This window comes from Kalmanozyma brasiliensis, assembly GCF_000497045.1.
Source record: "Kalmanozyma brasiliensis GHG001 unplaced genomic scaffold PSEUBRA_SCAF2, whole genome shotgun sequence".
NCBI lineage: Eukaryota > Fungi > Basidiomycota > Ustilaginomycetes > Ustilaginales > Kalmanozyma > Kalmanozyma brasiliensis.
Genome location: NW_015961959.1, coordinates 1,375,697 through 1,392,018, shown reverse-complemented (window position 1 = coordinate 1,392,018; position 16,322 = coordinate 1,375,697). Strand labels below are relative to the sequence as shown.

At 57.8% G+C, this 16,322-nt stretch overlaps 7 protein-coding genes across 7 annotated transcripts; 3 read left to right on the top strand and 4 right to left on the bottom strand.

The window, feature by feature from the left end:
* Positions 1 to 499: 499 nt before the first annotated feature.
* On the bottom strand, positions 500 to 2,371 carry PSEUBRA_003083 (uncharacterized protein; the record flags this gene model as incomplete). The annotated part of the gene is made up of 2 exons (XM_059464968.1): positions 500 to 1,512; positions 1,594 to 2,371. 2 exons carry the CDS (start codon positions 2,369 to 2,371, stop codon positions 500 to 502), a joined length of 1,791 nt encoding a protein of 596 aa, XP_059321353.1.
* Positions 2,372 to 3,319: 948 nt separating this feature from the next.
* On the top strand, positions 3,320 to 3,901 carry PSEUBRA_003082 (Ham1-like protein; the record flags this gene model as incomplete). Its single annotated transcript, XM_016437445.1, has 1 exon — positions 3,320 to 3,901. The coding sequence occupies one exon, from the start codon at positions 3,320 to 3,322 to the stop codon at positions 3,899 to 3,901; it is 582 nt and encodes a 193-aa protein (XP_016292939.1).
* Positions 3,902 to 4,052: 151 nt separating this feature from the next.
* On the bottom strand, positions 4,053 to 4,955 carry PSEUBRA_003081 (Trypsin-like cysteine/serine peptidase domain protein; the record flags this gene model as incomplete). The annotated part of the gene is made up of 1 exon (XM_016437416.1): positions 4,053 to 4,955. One exon carries the CDS (start codon positions 4,953 to 4,955, stop codon positions 4,053 to 4,055), a length of 903 nt encoding a protein of 300 aa, XP_016292938.1.
* A 1,385-nt stretch (positions 4,956 to 6,340) lies between these two features.
* Positions 6,341 to 6,688, bottom strand: PSEUBRA_003080 (uncharacterized protein; the record flags this gene model as incomplete). Its single annotated transcript, XM_059464967.1, has 1 exon — positions 6,341 to 6,688. The coding sequence occupies one exon, from the start codon at positions 6,686 to 6,688 to the stop codon at positions 6,341 to 6,343; it is 348 nt and encodes a 115-aa protein (XP_059321352.1).
* Positions 6,689 to 7,288: 600 nt separating this feature from the next.
* PSEUBRA_003079 (uncharacterized protein) lies at positions 7,289 to 9,154 on the top strand (the record flags this gene model as incomplete). The annotated part of the gene is made up of 1 exon (XM_016437434.1): positions 7,289 to 9,154. One exon carries the CDS (start codon positions 7,289 to 7,291, stop codon positions 9,152 to 9,154), a length of 1,866 nt encoding a protein of 621 aa, XP_016292937.1.
* A 109-nt stretch (positions 9,155 to 9,263) lies between these two features.
* On the bottom strand, positions 9,264 to 10,133 carry PSEUBRA_003078 (START-like domain protein; the record flags this gene model as incomplete). Its single annotated transcript, XM_016437409.1, has 1 exon — positions 9,264 to 10,133. The coding sequence occupies one exon, from the start codon at positions 10,131 to 10,133 to the stop codon at positions 9,264 to 9,266; it is 870 nt and encodes a 289-aa protein (XP_016292936.1).
* A 3,274-nt stretch (positions 10,134 to 13,407) lies between these two features.
* Positions 13,408 to 16,239, top strand: PSEUBRA_003077 (uncharacterized protein; the record flags this gene model as incomplete). The annotated part of the gene is made up of 1 exon (XM_016437452.1): positions 13,408 to 16,239. One exon carries the CDS (start codon positions 13,408 to 13,410, stop codon positions 16,237 to 16,239), a length of 2,832 nt encoding a protein of 943 aa, XP_016292935.1.
* Positions 16,240 to 16,322: the final 83 nt, after the last annotated feature.

Here is a 16,322-nt window from a genome sequence, read left to right as displayed (position 1 = left end):
AGGGCAAGCTTCAGCAAGCATACAAAGCTACAAGGGAGGACTGTTTCGTGCGAGTTTGTGGTTCGGCATGTCCGGCGGGGTTTGGGCCAGATGGGTTCAGCGCGGGCAACGGGCGAAACCCGGCGGATGAATTTCGCATTAATTCACCCGCGAAAACGTGGACCGCGGGCACAGAGCTTGTGGTGCCCGAGAGCCGCGTGCGCTGTGCCAAGGCGGAGATGCCTCGGTGCACAGCACAGCATGAAATTCTTGTCGCGTGTTCCGAAGTGCCGGTCCACGAGCGGGGCGTTCACAACAGTCCGCGGCTCAACTTGGAGTGGATGAACTACCGTAGAGAGACCTTGCCCCTTGCGTCGCTTCTGTTGCTGGAAGGAGATCAAACAAAACGTTTGCAACCGCGAATGCCTACCGCGGTAGGCATTCGGAAACCTGGCTACAGAATAACAAAGCAGGTCAGGCAGGGGTCAAGACGTTCGGATCAGAAGTAAGGATTGCCTAGTCAGAAGAGCTGGTCTACATCTCGCAGGAAAGCTTCCAGGTCAAAAGGCATGTTCGCATCAAAGATGCTGGCGTTGAGAAGTCCAGCTGAGCTCGCCATCGGCGTGGTAGCCGCGGTCATGTGGGACGACGGTGGATCGTTGCTGCGTCCAGTCCACGTAGCATCCAGAGAACCCGTGCTTGCAAAAGATGATCGAGTCTCTCTCGATGCTTGCGGGCTGATGAGCGGGTCTATGCCGATGGTTCCATTCCCAGTGGAAGCGTGCGACCGAGCCGTGGCGGCGTCGGCAAGGAAGTCCATAGCGCTAGCTGACTGCGGCGCAGGAAGATCGTCGGGCACTGCTTTGTTTTGTGGATCTTGACCTGCACCCTTGCCAGCGTTTGCCAGTTGCGAGCTCCAGCTCGTCTGGATATTAGGCACAGGGCGGTACACACGATAGTAGATCTCCCACAGGTGCGCGGTCTCGACCATCTCCTCGATGTAGTCCGCCGAGACTTGAGCAACAGTGTCGACACTGTCAATCGAGCAAGCCGGAGAGAAGCGTCGAACGGCTTGAGCTGCCGCTTCCATGAGCGTCACAGACAGCAGAGACTCGGGGGGCGAGTGGGCGAATGCGACGAGACTAAAGGCAATCGTCTCGAGTGATCGGCGAGCTGCGTACACCGTCATGGCACAAATCAGTAGGGTAGGAAGTCGATGCAGATAGCGGAAAGATGTCTCGTGCCTAGAGTCGGCATGTCGTCGCCGAGAAGGTTGACGATCCATCTGCTGTATGGTGGCCAGTAGAGTACGACACACCTCGTGGCCTCTCAATCCCACCTCGCCAATGTGCTTATGAGGATCTACTTGTTGACAGATCAAGCGTACTAGCGGGGCGGTCTCGAGAGCTGCGTCCATCTTGCCCGAGAGGAGTGCCGAAGTCGCATAGCTTGCATAGAGCAGACTGGCGAAGCAGCATTCGGCATGGACGAGCTGCTCCCAAGCACGTACAAGTCGTTGTCCCGCAAAGATGCCTGCGTCACCGTGAGCCAAAAGTCTCGAGTCAGCCGCGATGCTTCTTCTTGCCACTGGTGGTCCGTTGCTGTCAAACTTACCCAAATCTTCCTTCGACTTGTGCCTCACCATCATGATATCGTCATGTGCCGTTCGGGAGATGACAGAGATGCGTTCCCACTTCTCCTCCGGCGACAGGCTTAGATTTGAGAGCGTATCTTGTAGCTCTTGCAGGCAGCTGAACAGAGTGCAAGTCGATTCGAGACGCAAACAAAGCACCGAACGCCCCGCCGAGCGCAAGATGCCGTCCCTACCGAGCTGGGTCTCGAGACTCGAGCAGAACTCACGCATCTCGTGGAACGACTGAGCAGTGGGTCCGCCGGCATCCTGAAGGCGAGGTGCAGACGGCAGTGATCTCCCGTCGTCATCGATGCAGTACAGTTCCTTACGTATGGTCGAGGCAAATTGCCGGTTGAGGTCTTGCGGCGCCGTGATCTTTTCACCTAGGAACGCATAGACGCCTTCCCATGTTCGCAGGCAGCACCATAGGCTAATGTTGGCCAGTCGTGTCGTTGAAGTGCCTCCCGTCTGCGTCAATGCTTCGTCCAACCGGAGCTCCCTGGCGATCTTGACGGCGCAGGTGAAGAGGTTCTCGGAGGCAAGACCAAAGCCGCGCCCTTCTGGTTCAAACTGAGAGGCGCCGGTTCCGATGAGTCCAGGCTCGTGGGCTAGGAGCAGCTCAAAGGCCATCACCAGATGAATGTCTCGCGGTGTTGAGAAGAGGAGCTGGGTGCCAAGCCGATCGATGTAGCTTGAAAGAGTGCGGACGTCCGACGATTCCAGCTCGTCCTCGATGCCCTTCAAGCCAAGCAGAGTCATGGTAGCGATCAGAAGGGACCGAGGCCGTGTTGCGCTCTTCGCTTGCTCCTCGTGAAGAGCCGCAAAAGATGGCAAGTACGGATGCCCAACAAGGTAGTCTTGCAGCTGCAGGTCCAATTGCCTCGTTCGATCGAGCGGCAAGAACGACATCACGTCTGGCGTGGAAGATGGAGCGTCGATCCGCAGCTGCAGATACTTGGTGTACCTGCGTTCGTGTTGCAGACGATCTATCAAAGCGTGGAGTGTCCTTGACAAAGCTTTCCAAACCTTGGGCCGACTCAGCAGGAGGTGCTGAGCATGATCGATCTCGGCAGCCGCCAACTGCTCGTTTTGCGACGAGTCTGAATTGCTCTTGCTGTTTCGGCGATGACGACTCGAGCTCGAATTGACTTGCTTGCTGACTGCTCGATGGTCCTGGTGGTGATGTCTGCTGGCGCTGGCTTCTCTCGACGAGGCTCCGCCCACGTTGCTGGAAGACCCCGACGGTTCCACACCCGATGCCGGATCGCCTTGGGGGTCCAGTTTCGGCTTGCGCTTGCGGTCACCGTCCCAGACGATGCAGTCAATGCCTAGGACGTTGCATCGGTGGCATTGTTTGTCGCTCGGCAGGGGAATCTTGGTGCTGTCAACGTAGATGTCTGGAAGCTCACATCGTGCTTTCTTCTCGCGGCACCGGAGGCAGCTCCGTTTTGCCAGAGGACGCTTCTTGGGCAGCATCAAGGTTCGATGAGGTCGTAAGAAGCGGATGTCACTGCTTTTGAGGTGTGCCGGAGGTGTTGACGTTGCAGCATTGGGCCTCGGAATGTGGTAGGACCACACGAAGAGCTAGCCGGATTTCGGAACGTCAAGAAGAAATTTAGAGCTCAGCTTGCAGGGCTGAGTCGAACAACGCAGCCTTCTTCCTTTCTATTGAACACCTTCACCATTCACAGCCATAGAAGCCGCAGCATGTCCAAACCGACCCTCACATTCGTCACCGGCAACGCCAACAAGCTGCGCGAGGTGCAGCAGATCTTTGCGCTCTCGCCCAACTTTCCCTACGAGCTGACCAACAAGGATCTCGACCTGCCGGAGATCCAGGGTACCACACGCGATGTCGCCCAAGCCAAGTGTTCCGCAGCAGCCAAGGCGCTAGGCGGTCCTTGCATCACCGAAGACACTGCGCTTGGCTTTCATGCTCTCGGCGGCCTGCCAGGACCTTACATCAAGGACTTCATGAAGACGATTGGGCACGATGGGCTCAACAAGATGCTAAACGGCTTCGAGGACCGGTCTGCCTCGGCGATTTGCACGTTTGCCTACTGCCCAGGGCCAGATCAGCCGGTACAGCTGTTTGAGGGCAAGACGGAAGGCGTCATCGTTCCCGCTCGTGGGCCAACAGCCTTTGGCTGGGATCCCATTCTCGAGGTCAAGGGAACGGGGCAGACGTACGCAGAGATGGACCCCAAGTACAAGAACACGCTCTCGCACAGGTACAAGGCGCTGTCCTTGCTGCAGGAGTACCTCGTCAGCCTCAATGACAAGGCCTAAACACACGGGGTTCGACCGATTCAAGCCGCTCATCCTCTCTATGATCATACTGGAACATATGGACTTCTTATCATCAGCATTCATCAATACTCGATGGGCATTCTGCAATGGACAATTGTAATCATTTCCTTAAATTCAAACAGCATTCCACTCAGAGACCGAGGAGGCCCTGGTCGCCGGCGATGGCGTTGGGAGCGTTCTGGAGGCTAGACTGGAGGCCGGAGGAGGGGTCTGGGAGGGCGACAGCGAAGGGGACGGTGCCGAGAGCCAGCTCGACGCCGGCAAAGTCGGAGAAGGTCTTTGCGTAGGCCAACTCCTTTGCAAGATCACCAACGCCGTTCGATCCAGGAGCAGGAGCAAATTGCAGCGTGCTCAAAGTGCCGAAAGCCTGGCCGTTCTTGTCGAAGAAGCCACTGCCGCTGTCACCGGGGACACCAGGGGTAACAGTGGCGACGTTGTGCGACCATCCCTCGCCCTCGTCCTGGATGTTGACACCGTACTTGGGGCTGAGCAGCGTGATGCCTTGGCGGAGGATCGAGTTGCCGTAGCTGTACACCTGCTCGAAGTTGGACAGGCCCGACGAGCGGAGGCCGTCCGGACCGCCGAATGTGGGGACGGTGGGGTTGACCTTGTCGTAATCCGCAGGGTCGATGCGGACGAGGGCAAAGTCGTTGTACGCGCACGCGTTGACGTCTTGCTCGCCACGCGCCTGCATGCGGATCCACGACGAGTAGGCAAGAACACCAGGGCGAGAGGCACCAGTGATGGTCACCTGCGTACCCTCGGGGAGAGAGCCAGAGGTGCAGCCGTCGGTCGAGGTCGACTCGCCCGTGCCGGCACAGTGCGCAGCCTGCCCAATGTACAGCTCGTCACCCTGGTAGAAGATGAAGTTGGACGTGCAGCTGCCGGCCGTGTTGGTGTTGACACCGGGGTGGATGGTGGCCGTGTTCCTGTCGGCAAAGGTAGGGGCGCGCTTGACGGCGATGGGCGAGGCCACCACCGACGAAACGACGGTCAGAGCTGCAGCGAGCGACTTGAACGAGGGAGCGATCATTTTGGAGAGTGTCTGTGGGATCGAGTGATGGGACGAGGAGGGGCTGCTTGTTGAGAGCAGTCTGTCTAGTCAGAATCGAGCCTCGTCTTATATCTTCTTCGATGTCTCGCTCAAGACCGGATATTACCCTGCAAGTGACAGTTTCATGCCGGCATCGTCGAAGCAAGATCTGTTCGTGGGAGGGCTCAGGTTTCACCTGCACATAGGCGTGGCCTCCATGTTGCAACGATGAAGTTGCGTGCGCAAGGCAGCCAAGCCCCTCGCCAACAACCTCGTGCATTAGCGCATATGGAATGATCTCTTCCGAACTCGGATGTGGTGAGGGAGCGGGGTAAGTGTTGCGCACAAAGGCTAAGCGAACAGCCGCAGGCAGTTTCGGCTATGTTTGAATAGAGGTTACCCCCTCCTATCACTCCGAGAGGAATCTCGCACGACCAGGTTCGCCGACCTGCCTTGTCTTGAAACGAAATGACAAATAGAAGCGGCTTATGCAGGAAGAGTCTCATCTTTGACATGGCATGAATATGGTATGAGGCGCAAGCCACGATCTGCTTTCGCCGCCTATCGACGTTCTTGCGGTCCTGGCGCTCCGGCTTCACGCCATGTAGCTAGAATCGTGCACTCGACTATCCCGCCCGCTACGTGCAATCCCACTCGGACATCATATTCGGCTATTGGAGTACAGCCGCGAGTGCCCATCGCGAGAAAGGTCAAAGTTTGACGCTGACTGCCAAGCAGCGTCGGCAAGCAATTGCTAAGCGCGATCTCGGTTGGGCAGCGTCTGGGCGTTTGGCGAGGCTAGAAATGGATTACCCGTTCCAAAATAGCAAAGCGACCAGCAGCTGGTGGGCACCGCCGAGATTCCAGGGTGCACTACTTTCACGCGTGGACGCGGGTGTGTTGTGTCCGCTCATCCGCTGTGAGAGAGTTGTGGCCATGACAGCCGGATGACAGCGCGGGGCGCAAAATTGGTCCATGACAGCGGATCCGCTCGCACCACATGGGCTGACCGCGCCCGTATTACCCCGCTCTACAGGAGCCCCTCCGTCGATGAAGGCTAGTGAGATATCCGCCCGGCGAGTTGACCGTTGGTGTCGGCGGAACCTTGTTGTCCGTCGGAAGACAGCTGGCCGACGAACATGCCCGGCTTGGCGAGTAGCTTGGCGTGTGGAGCCGAAGGTGTCGAGCGGGGTCGAAGAAGAGCCTTTGCCGAGCCACACCACCAATGTACGAGCTGCTCTGTATAGGCAGGCGAGCTTCACACGTCAATGCCTGATGATGCTAGTGACGACAAAGGTAGTCTTGAGGCGATCTGAGAACGCTGGTGACCGCTGCAGCTGACGGGCACCGCAAGATGGCAGGAGTGACAAGCGGCAGCGGGTCCTTCAGGTTGGGATTGCATTATGAGACAGTGCTACTGTGATGAGCAGGAGCATGTACATCACGCCGAGCCGATTGAACCTTGGGGTGGACGGCGCCGTCGAGCTCGTAGTCGAACGGATGTTGCACAGATCCGCTGGGGCCGCCTTTGCGTGGTTGAGCGTGGAGAAGCCGGTCCATTTCATGCCCGCCTCTTTGGCGCAGGTGACGTTGTAGCCGCCCTTGACCGTCGTCTGGATGACCTCGAAGTCGCTGCACACTTGCGAGCGAATGACAGGCATACCAATGTTGCAAGCCGGATAGAACTGCGGGGCGGTGATGAAGAAGTAGGTCGAGGTCGAGTTGGACGACATCTGCGGATGTGATTGCTGGCGGTAGTATGTAGAAGCAGCTAGCAGCTGACGAGCGAGCACAGAGGCTCTACGAAAGAATGTGCTCCGATTACCGTGCGTCAGATGAGTGCGAGTGGATGGTGGTCGTCGCTATCCACGATGGCCGGCGGTCTGATCATCGGTATGAAGGCTTAAATGCCGAGTTGCTGCTCCGGCTGCAGGCTGATTCACATTCTGGAAATTGGCCGATTTTTGGAGCGAAGGCAGCAACAGCAGCAGCAGCAGCAGCACGCTCAGGCCGTGGCTAAACCGGCGCTTCGGGCATCAAAAAGGGTACAGCCGAGCTCAAGATAATCGCAAAATTTGTGATGTTGCACAGGAAGAAACTACTCACGCTTCATCACAAACTCAAACCATCACACTTCGCACGCCTCTTTCGGTTCATCACATCGATCGCAAACAATCGCATCTAGTCACGTTATCAAGGCTGCTGTGAGGGAAAGCAAGGCTTAGTTGGCCTGCGTAGCTTTGCTGATGCGCTCGATCAACTCCATATAGAGACCCGTCACGATTGGTCAGTCTCCTGCCTTGCTCATCTAATCAACCACCTCCGTCGCTAACATGGATCTCAAGATCCTCAGCACCACCGTCAACGACATCTTTCTCCATCCTCAGGTGCGATCCGAGAACGAGACCCCCGAAGAGCAGGAAGCCGCCACCGTGCAAATCATTATCCAGCTCAGCATCCCTGCAAAGACGACACCACCATCCAAGCTGCTCAATCTTACCGCCAGCTTAATCGGCTATGAATCGATTGGCTTTCCCAAAGGCGGCTTCGAGCAGAACCAGCCCTACTACAACAAAAAGACGATCGACTCAGCCACCGATCTCAAGCTGGAAGCAGGATCTATCTATCAATTCGAGGTGTCTTTCCGCGTCGACAACAGCACCGCCCCTTATCAACGATGCAAATACGGCAGGCACCATCAGAAGGTGCAGGTCAAAGCCACCTTCCCCGGACTGATCGGAAAGAAGACGCTGTTGGCAGAGAAGAACCTCTTCTTCGTCGCAACCGTAGCCTCACAAGGCTTTCTGCCATACTACCATGTCCACCGAGCAGCAGAAGAAGGACTCGGTCCCATCTTCCTGGGTCTGCGAACACAACATTTGACCGTGGGAGGCTACCTCCGGCTCACGTTTTCGCTCGATAGCCCCAGCCCTACGTTGCAGCTGCATTCCCTCAAGCTGGCTTTACTACAGCAGACAACGCTCAAGTCCCGCGTACGCCGCAACTACGTCGAGTATGCGCCTTCCGAACGATTCGTCTTTTTCGAAGCGGGATCGGCAGAGTTAAGAAAATGCCTCGAAAATGGCCCTGGTGGCGAGGAGGGTCTTGATGGTCTCCTTGCTCTCGCCAAGGAACAGCAACAACAAAAGGGCGGATCGACCAATGTGGCCTCTGACTCTTCATCAGCTCGACCCACGGACTACTCGTCTCTTGGTCAATGCAACTGGGTGGCGCGCATACCCAACGATTCGGAAGCGCGAGCCTCCACTCTACCTGGTAGCGACTCGGCGATTCAAATGGCACACGCGCTGGAGCTCAGCATCCAGTACTCCGACCCTTCGCTTGGCGACTCTGATGTGCGGACCTATCGCACCAACTGGGGTCTCATCCTGCCAGCATGTGCGTGTCGGTGGCAAACCATGCGTTTGCCCTCGTACACACCGGAAGACGCCAATCCAGTGCCCAACATCTCGCGCGACTACTGGGCAGGACGCAACGAGCACGAGTCGTTCACCCAGTGCGTCTGCGGCGAGGATCTCGAACACCTTCTCGAGATGGAGCAGCAAGCAGCGTCCGAGAGCGAGGTGCAGGCATCCTCCGCTATTTGGCGTGACATGCTCAGTCATCGTCTGCAACAGCGGATGCTTCGCAATGGCACGGGTGCCCGCAGTGCCTCGTCCTCACCAGCCCTATCACGGATGGCATCCCGGCGTGGAAGCAGTGAGGACCTCACCTCGCCACCCGTCGCAGGCACATCGTCGTCCGGGAGAGAACGAGGACGGCAAAACCGACAAGCACCCTCGCGCAGCAACTCGGGCACCGCCGACGACGGTGTCCGCTTCGGCCTCATGGAAGCGGAAGACGAGATCGAGTTCGAGATGCAAGCGCGCGAAGTGCTGCGCGATCTCGACCTGGGCGAGCAGGAGTACCAGCGCGAATGGGATCGGCTCAACGAGATGCGGCAGAGGCGGAACAAGGCGAGAAACGAGTACACGTCGGTATCGAGGGAGAGGGAGAGGGAGGAAGGCGAGAGGCGAGCACGGTCGCAATCGGCACATCCGGCGTTGCGGTTGTTTCAGAAAAGATCGGCGAGCAGCAACAACAGTCGGCATAACAGCAGACCGCCGAGCCCGCAGACGCCGACAACAGAGTCGATTGCCGAGTCAGCGAGCGAGATGCGGTTGGACGAGAAGCGTTAAACGAGCGAGACGGGCTCATGTATTTGTATCTGGTCACAAGCACTGGCAACCACAATCGGGTCGATGCTAGAAAGATGCGATTGGGACGGAAAGATGCTTGATAGTGGGTCTACTGGTCGCCAGCAGGCGGGTTTTCAGCCTTGTACTTGTTGGCCCACCCAATAAACGCATGGACGTCGTGCGCGATCTCTCCGGGCATGGCCCCTTCCTGCAAAAATGTAGGTATTCTCCCGCGTGTGTCGGATTGCACGGCCATCTTCCAGTCGACCTTGTCCCCAGCTGCCTCGGAGACGGCTTCGAACGACGAGTAGACGGCGCGGACCTTGGGCGCCTTCTCTGGGGCGTCTGGGTGGGCGATTGGGAATTGAAGCACGACAAAGGAACGATGCGCTCCATCGGCGACCGCTGGCGGCTCGATTGTTCGGTCGGCGCTTCTGATCCATTCCAGCGTTGCTGCCTCATGCGCCTCGCTGAAGGGCTCGGGGTGAGGGGGCAGATCGATGGTCAACAGCATCTGCACAAAGTCCCTATCGGCCGTGACGATCGGCAGCTTGTAAGCGTTGTGCCACACTTCCGCCTCGTCTTCTTTCACCGCTGCCAGTCGCTGAGTGACCTGGATGTCCTCGATGTACAGCTTCTCGTAGGTGGAATGTTGAAAGCGCAGATAGCGGCGGAAGTCATCGTAGGTCAAGCCGCAGTCGGATGCGTGTTGGGATTCGCGCAGGTGCCAGCCCTTCTTGGCGATCTGTGAGACGGGACTGGGCAGCAGCTTGCACTGCACATCGCCGCCGACGTCGGTGTGGAAGTGCTTGGTCTTCTTCCACCCGGGCGTGGCACGGATGAAGGCGAAGGCCGAGGAGAGGTAGTGCGCGATGAACTCGGCGTATTCGGGTGTGCCCGAGGGTGGGACGGATGAGAAGGGGATCTCGATGGCTGCAAAGGGGGCAAAGCTACCACTGGTGCCGCTTGTGGTCGTCATGATTGCGACGTTTTGAGGAAGGATGGCGGGATGGTGGTGGAGAAGGATGGTCTGAGGCAACGGCTTTCTTGGTCGGTGTGGAGGCGAAGGCCCCTGCAGAAATCGTCTGATTTTCAACGCCGCAACATGCAGACTTGCTGCCTGCCGAGCTGCAAAGTCCAGCCGGCGGCGCCGTGGAAATCGTTCTCGGACCCTTTCCCTTTGGCAATCAATTGACGGTGACGGCAGGGAACAGCCACTTTGATCAGCACGTCTCGCAGCTGACGTGCAAGACTGTGAGCGTGAGGTAGAGCCGATCAGGCTTCGCTCCGATCTTCCGTTCTTGCTGTCGCGCGGATCACATGGGTCAGAGCTCAAGCATCACTTAGTCATGGTAGCACCCCATAAGGTTTTGTATGCTTCAGTAGATTCGGACGTCGAAGCCATGTGGGGCTAAACATGCTGGGTCGAGTCGTCAGACCTCGCGAGGCAAGTGGACAAGCTCGAAAGCGGAAGCCCAGTTCGCGGGCAAGCCTGATCTGACAGATCGGTGCGAGGAAATCTCGTCGATCGGGCTGCATGTTTGGAGGTCGTCCGACCGTCCGATCTCGCTCGACACTGATTCACGCTAGACTCTTCCTTAGCGTAAGTTTGTCCATGTGCAGCGCCGCATGGACAAACCACAATCCAAACACGGGGACGAGATCCCGGAATGGGCTAGCATAGAAGCGAGAGCGTGTTGTCGCTTGACATGTGAGATGCGCGGCCTCGGGACGGCGTTCGACAGGCTGTTCTCCCGGGAAAAACAGACGCCTTGTCGACAGCAGATGTGCCTTCCACGTTAGGCCAAGCGGGCAATTGTCAACACCTGCAATCGCCGTCCCCGCGTTCAGGCCTGACCAAGGGCACGTTAGTCTTGAATCAGGCCATTTTGGTGAAAAGACGTCTGTGTTCCCTCACGGGCGGCTGTTGGAATCCATACCAAGTCCGCTCCGTTGCGTGTTCCTGCGAGCTGGACGGAAGTGATCAAGTCGTCTGCATTCGACGTATGAGATCTGTACAGACTCCGCCTGAGGGTGGTAAAGGGCCGCTCGCCTGTGCGAATTGCGCTTTACCCGCTGCAGGCTCATATGCAAATTACCTCGAGCTGAGACATGCTGTGCATTGTTAACGACGATTCTAGCATGAAGTCCCTGCTCGCCCCACAGGCGTTGACACATCAATGGTGGTACCCTCGATGATTGACTTTTCGTCGACAAGGAGAGCTGACCTTGAGGCCAAATAGCGAGGCACGGATGGCTACGAGACAAATGACGATGCAAGGGTGGCAGACGCAGCCAACCAGCTCTGACACGATGGCGCCCAGCCAAAACAGCTCTGACGGATGGAACGCGAACGCCATGCCTTCGTCATCATAAGAACTGGTCGCGAGTCGAGTCTTGGGATATACTCTATCACATCGGCTCCAGTGGCCTGGGTGGGAGCCGCGTCGAGACAAGTCGCGACTGTCTCTCTCTGAGCAAAACAGGGTTTGAGAATTGATCGACCGCTCCTTGGTGAGGCAGAGGCGGCGTGTTTAGCTAAGTTTGGATTTTGATCTTGCGAGCGAGCAAGGGCGTAGCATCAGTCAATCTGAAATTCCCACGCGCCAAAACAGTCGATTCAGATGTTTCTCCACTGTTCCTGTGCCTGCGAAGCGCTGAAAATCTGTTTGGGTGGCTTTGCTGCTGTGGCTTTTGATGCTGCCTGAAAAGAAAGATTTTTGCAATCGAGTCGCGTGGCTAAGGATGCTGCTCTGCCGTCGCTTTGCCGTGAGATTTCGCTTGGACAATTGTCGACCATGCCAAGGTGATGTGGGACAGGATCCATTGTGCGAGGCTTGCTCTGCTTGGCAAAGTCTCCACTCATTTTTATGAGCGGCCCATCTCCTTGCTTTGACCCTTTGCAGGTCAAGGCCGGAGCAACAATGAAGTCAATCGACCGGCCAACGCAACAGTCGAAACAATCGAGTGCGGTACCCGTCGGAATCGAGCTGCCAAAATCCACTTTTACGAACCCCGACGTGATGGTCTAGATTTCAAATCCGGCCCAATCTCCTTTTGTGCGGCCTGCCACTCCTTCTCTTTCCCTGAGAGACCTGTACGGTCCCGCCTTTCCTCCCTCTCTACGCAATTGGCCAGAAACAACGAGGTCTTGAGCCTCTGAAGACCGCCTCTCAAGTCACTTCTCGCCATTGCCCTCGTCTGTCCTGGCCGTCGACTCAGAGCTGGAATGGCACCTAGTTAGCAAGCCTGTCTTTCTGCACTTTGATTCTGGAACGAAGGGAGCAACGGAGATGTGTTGAGGTGCAGAACGGGGACGGGTTTTTTGGTCCCGCATGCAAGGGTCACAATGTCGAGACAGGTGGGGGAAGCACGCACAAAAGAGAGCTCTGTCGCCTAGCTTTGCCGAGACGGCCACGAGGGTGATCCTGGCCAAGCTTTTGCTTCTTCTGCATCGCTTCACTTGACACTGCCAAAGTGCCTCCTTCTCCTCGAACCATTCACAATTTCACTCTGCTGTTCCAGACCGCCACTCCGCTCCATCACTCGATTTCTCACAAGGGCAGCAGCCTCCTCCGCCGCATCTCGTCCCATCTCGTCGTTGTCCCCTTACGCCGTCGATTCCTTTCCGGATTCTCGTCCTCCCATCGTCAGCCTCCTTGTCAAACATCTTTTCGACCTCCGTCCGTATCTCAGACCGCGCATACACACACTCTCTCATCCGATTTCAGCCTGGCGCCAGCCCAGTCACCTTTGGCCCGTCCATCCGCAAGCTCAGACCGGCTTAGCCTCGTCACACTGTCTATTCGGTTGACCGTCCTCGCTTACGATACAAACCTCGTCTGTACCGACAAACTTCTCTCTCAACATCAGCTCAGCTGCCTCGCTACCTTTCGGTTGATCACCAACCTTGCTGCAGCTCTCCGCACCATCACCACCACGCTCCCATCTCTCGCTTTCCTCAGTATAACAACAGCATCGCGCTACTGTCTTTTCCGTCTTGCACCAAGCTTCTTCGCACACGTACCCTGATCTCGACCGCAGCTCTATCGATTTGTCACTACCACCATCGACTCCAGCAAAACTCCCAGCCATCGTCTGCTTCGAGATCGACTTCAGCTCCATTCAGTTCACACTCGTCACCAGTCTCTGAACCCCCCTCAGAATGCTGCGCATCTAGGTCAACACCTTTCGCCATCTCGATCTTTGATCTATCCATCATCAGCGTCGCTCCATAGCGAGCAGGCATCATAATGTCCTCCGCATCACCAACACCAGCACGAGGCGCCGTCGCCGCCACCGACGCGGCCCCCAGCGCTCAGTTCCCTTCGGCAACAGAACACAATGTCTATGCCGACAACCGCGACGAAGACATCTTTGGCTGGATCCAACCCGACGAGTGGGATACCGTCGCAGGCGTCAACAAGAACAATTTCATGCGCGGCGACTGTCTTGAATGTGCGGCCGACCAGGAAAAGACGGCTGCCCCCGCATCATCAACACTTCAGAGTTGCGGTGGCCCCAGCTGTGGCTACGGTGCACAATGCTGCGAGTACAGCCGTCGCGCCACCCACGCTGTTGGATCATCACAACGCACACCCGCCCTGCTCCTGCAACGCAGCAACACCAAAGCTGGTGGCAACACCACCATCGCTGATCTTGCTAAAAAGGAGCAGAAGAGCAGTCTAGGCGTCAGCCTCATCGACATCATCCATGGCCGTAGCTGTCGCCCCATCAGCCTTCTCGATCTGCGCACCTTTTTGCATTTTCAGCGTCTCCCTCACAAGCGTTTGCCAGCCTATTACCCAGCATCGGACATGCAGAGCTCTGCTATCGACGACTTGGACCTCAACTTTGATCTGCCTTCCTCGTCGACATCATCGCCACCCTCGCCAAGGTATATGAAGGAAAAGGAGCAAACCGCAGAGCGTCTTCACTACGACGAGGTGGATGCTTTGGACTTCTTGGTAGCCTACGAGCGCTACGTCACCAAGTTCAGGGACCAAGCGCGTGCAGACCGCCTCAAGAGTCCAGACCCGGCGACATGCAAAGCAGCTGTCCGAGCTTACGTGCGAAGGGCCTGCAAGGGTCGCGCATCGTCCGATCTCACCGCTATGGATGTTTTGCTTCAGGGTTCCGAAACCACGGATGATCTCTCCGACATCCCCGAGGAGATGTCGCGGGAAGTGCTTGCTCGACTCAAGCCATCCGACTTGGGCCTCAAGCCCGAAACGCAGCCTCTTCGAGTCGACTTCGATCGCATGGTGCATCGCTACCTTTGCTCTCGACGTGCCTGCATCCTGCCGAGCTCGCGAAAGGGCCGAAAGAAGCGCTACTCCAGCTCGTCATCCGACACCGTAGCCGACGCACCCGACTCGCCAGTGCGCCAACTTGGCTCGTCCAAGAACGACAAGATGCCGCGTCTCCGCTGGATGGTCGACATGGGCCTCATCTCCGAGGGCGACTTGCAACTCGCTCTGGCCGAATGCGACTTCTCGACCCACCCAGAGGTGCTCGCGCCCGTCGCAGAGGCGGTCTACGCCTACATGTCGCAGCACGTCGTCCCCTTCTTCTTCATCTCGGTGACGAGCAATCTCGGCAACAAGACCAAACGGGGTCGCCTCATGGTCGGCATTGTTCTGTCCACCATTGCACTCATCTTGAGCATCCTGCTTATTATCGAGCCCTCGCCGTTTGCGCCGCGCGCCAATGGCAACGGCGACATCTCTCGGTGGTGGCGCCTACTCACGGCTCCCATCTGGGCTGCGGGTCTGGGCTACGTTTTGGCCTACTTTACTGGTCTCTGCGTATGGCTTACGCTGCGAGGCAACCGCGAACCGGACGCAGAGGAGGAGCGCGAGCGCGAAGAGATCCGATCGCGCATCTCTGGTGAAGACGTTATCGGCTTCGACCTCGCTGAGCTGCAAGCTGCGGCTGACCAGCGCGACGTCTCTGCCGAACAGGACACCAACCGGTGGATGGCGCCTGAGATCGCCAACATCCTCACGGGCATCACTGGCCTGAAGAAGGACAAGCATCGCAAGAACCGTTCTTCCTCAGATCTCCCTGCCGCTCGCAGCGGCGGTGATCTGCGCAACCTCGAGGAGGGTCGCCACCGCTCCAAGTCTGAAGTCACCGAGAGTGGCTTCACCAACAAGGACTCGTTTGAGCTTGGCGATACGTCCAATGCTGTTCATCTGCAGCCATACTTTGAAAAGGAGTCGCTGACAGCGCCCGCGGCTGTGATCCTTCACACGCCTCGCAGGCCGGCCGTGGCCGAATCCGTGGGTAGGCCATCAGCGACCTTTTCGGATGCACACACCTCGCACCCAGTGCGCCCGAGCATGGATCGCGCCCCGAACTCATCCGACGGCTCCGTCGACCGCCCCCTCGCCCCCGGCGCTGCGGTGATCAAGCAAAAGCGCGTCCCTTTGCTCAACTTCAGCATCGGCATCATGACCAAGAACGGCGCCGAGGCGGCGGACGAGTCTGTGGAGACGCCGGCATTTACGCGGGACGCGCTGCTGTTCGATCCAGAACTGGCCACTCGTGCTGCGCCTGGTTCGCCGGACGCCTCGGTCTCGCCGCAGCCGGGCATGGCCCGCCGCAAGTCCCTCTCGCACACGCTGCTGCCGTTCAAGTCGTCGACCAAGGCGGTGGAGAGCGATGCGGAGAAGGAGGAATTCGCGTTGCCGACCATCCCAGAGCCGGAACCGGCGGCGTTGGATCCGCGCGACATCGCTCCTTGGTCCGCACCCGCTCCCGCCCCTCTGACTGACCGACCGCTGCTGTTCTCGCTGCCTACGGATCGCAAATCGCGCCTGTCGGCGGCGACGAGCACCACCGCCGTCGCACCCACCCCCGTCCCCGTCCCACGTGGACCCAAGCGCGCGTACGATAGCAAGATGCCCCTCCACCGCCGCGTCTGGAGCGCGGTGCAGAGAGGAACCGGTTTCGCCGTCGGCACGGAGCGCGTACTGGACGCGCGCGTCAGAAGGGCTCAGCAGATGAAGGCGCTCCGAATCACCGCGCTGGATGCGCTCGCGACCGTCGTCGTGGTGGTCATCGTCATGGTCATTCCGTAGTGTATTTGTAGTGTTTCTGCGCCTGGGCAGAGTTTGTTACCTTTGGGAAAGATATGATACCCCTTCCAGGCTCTGTGTGGTTT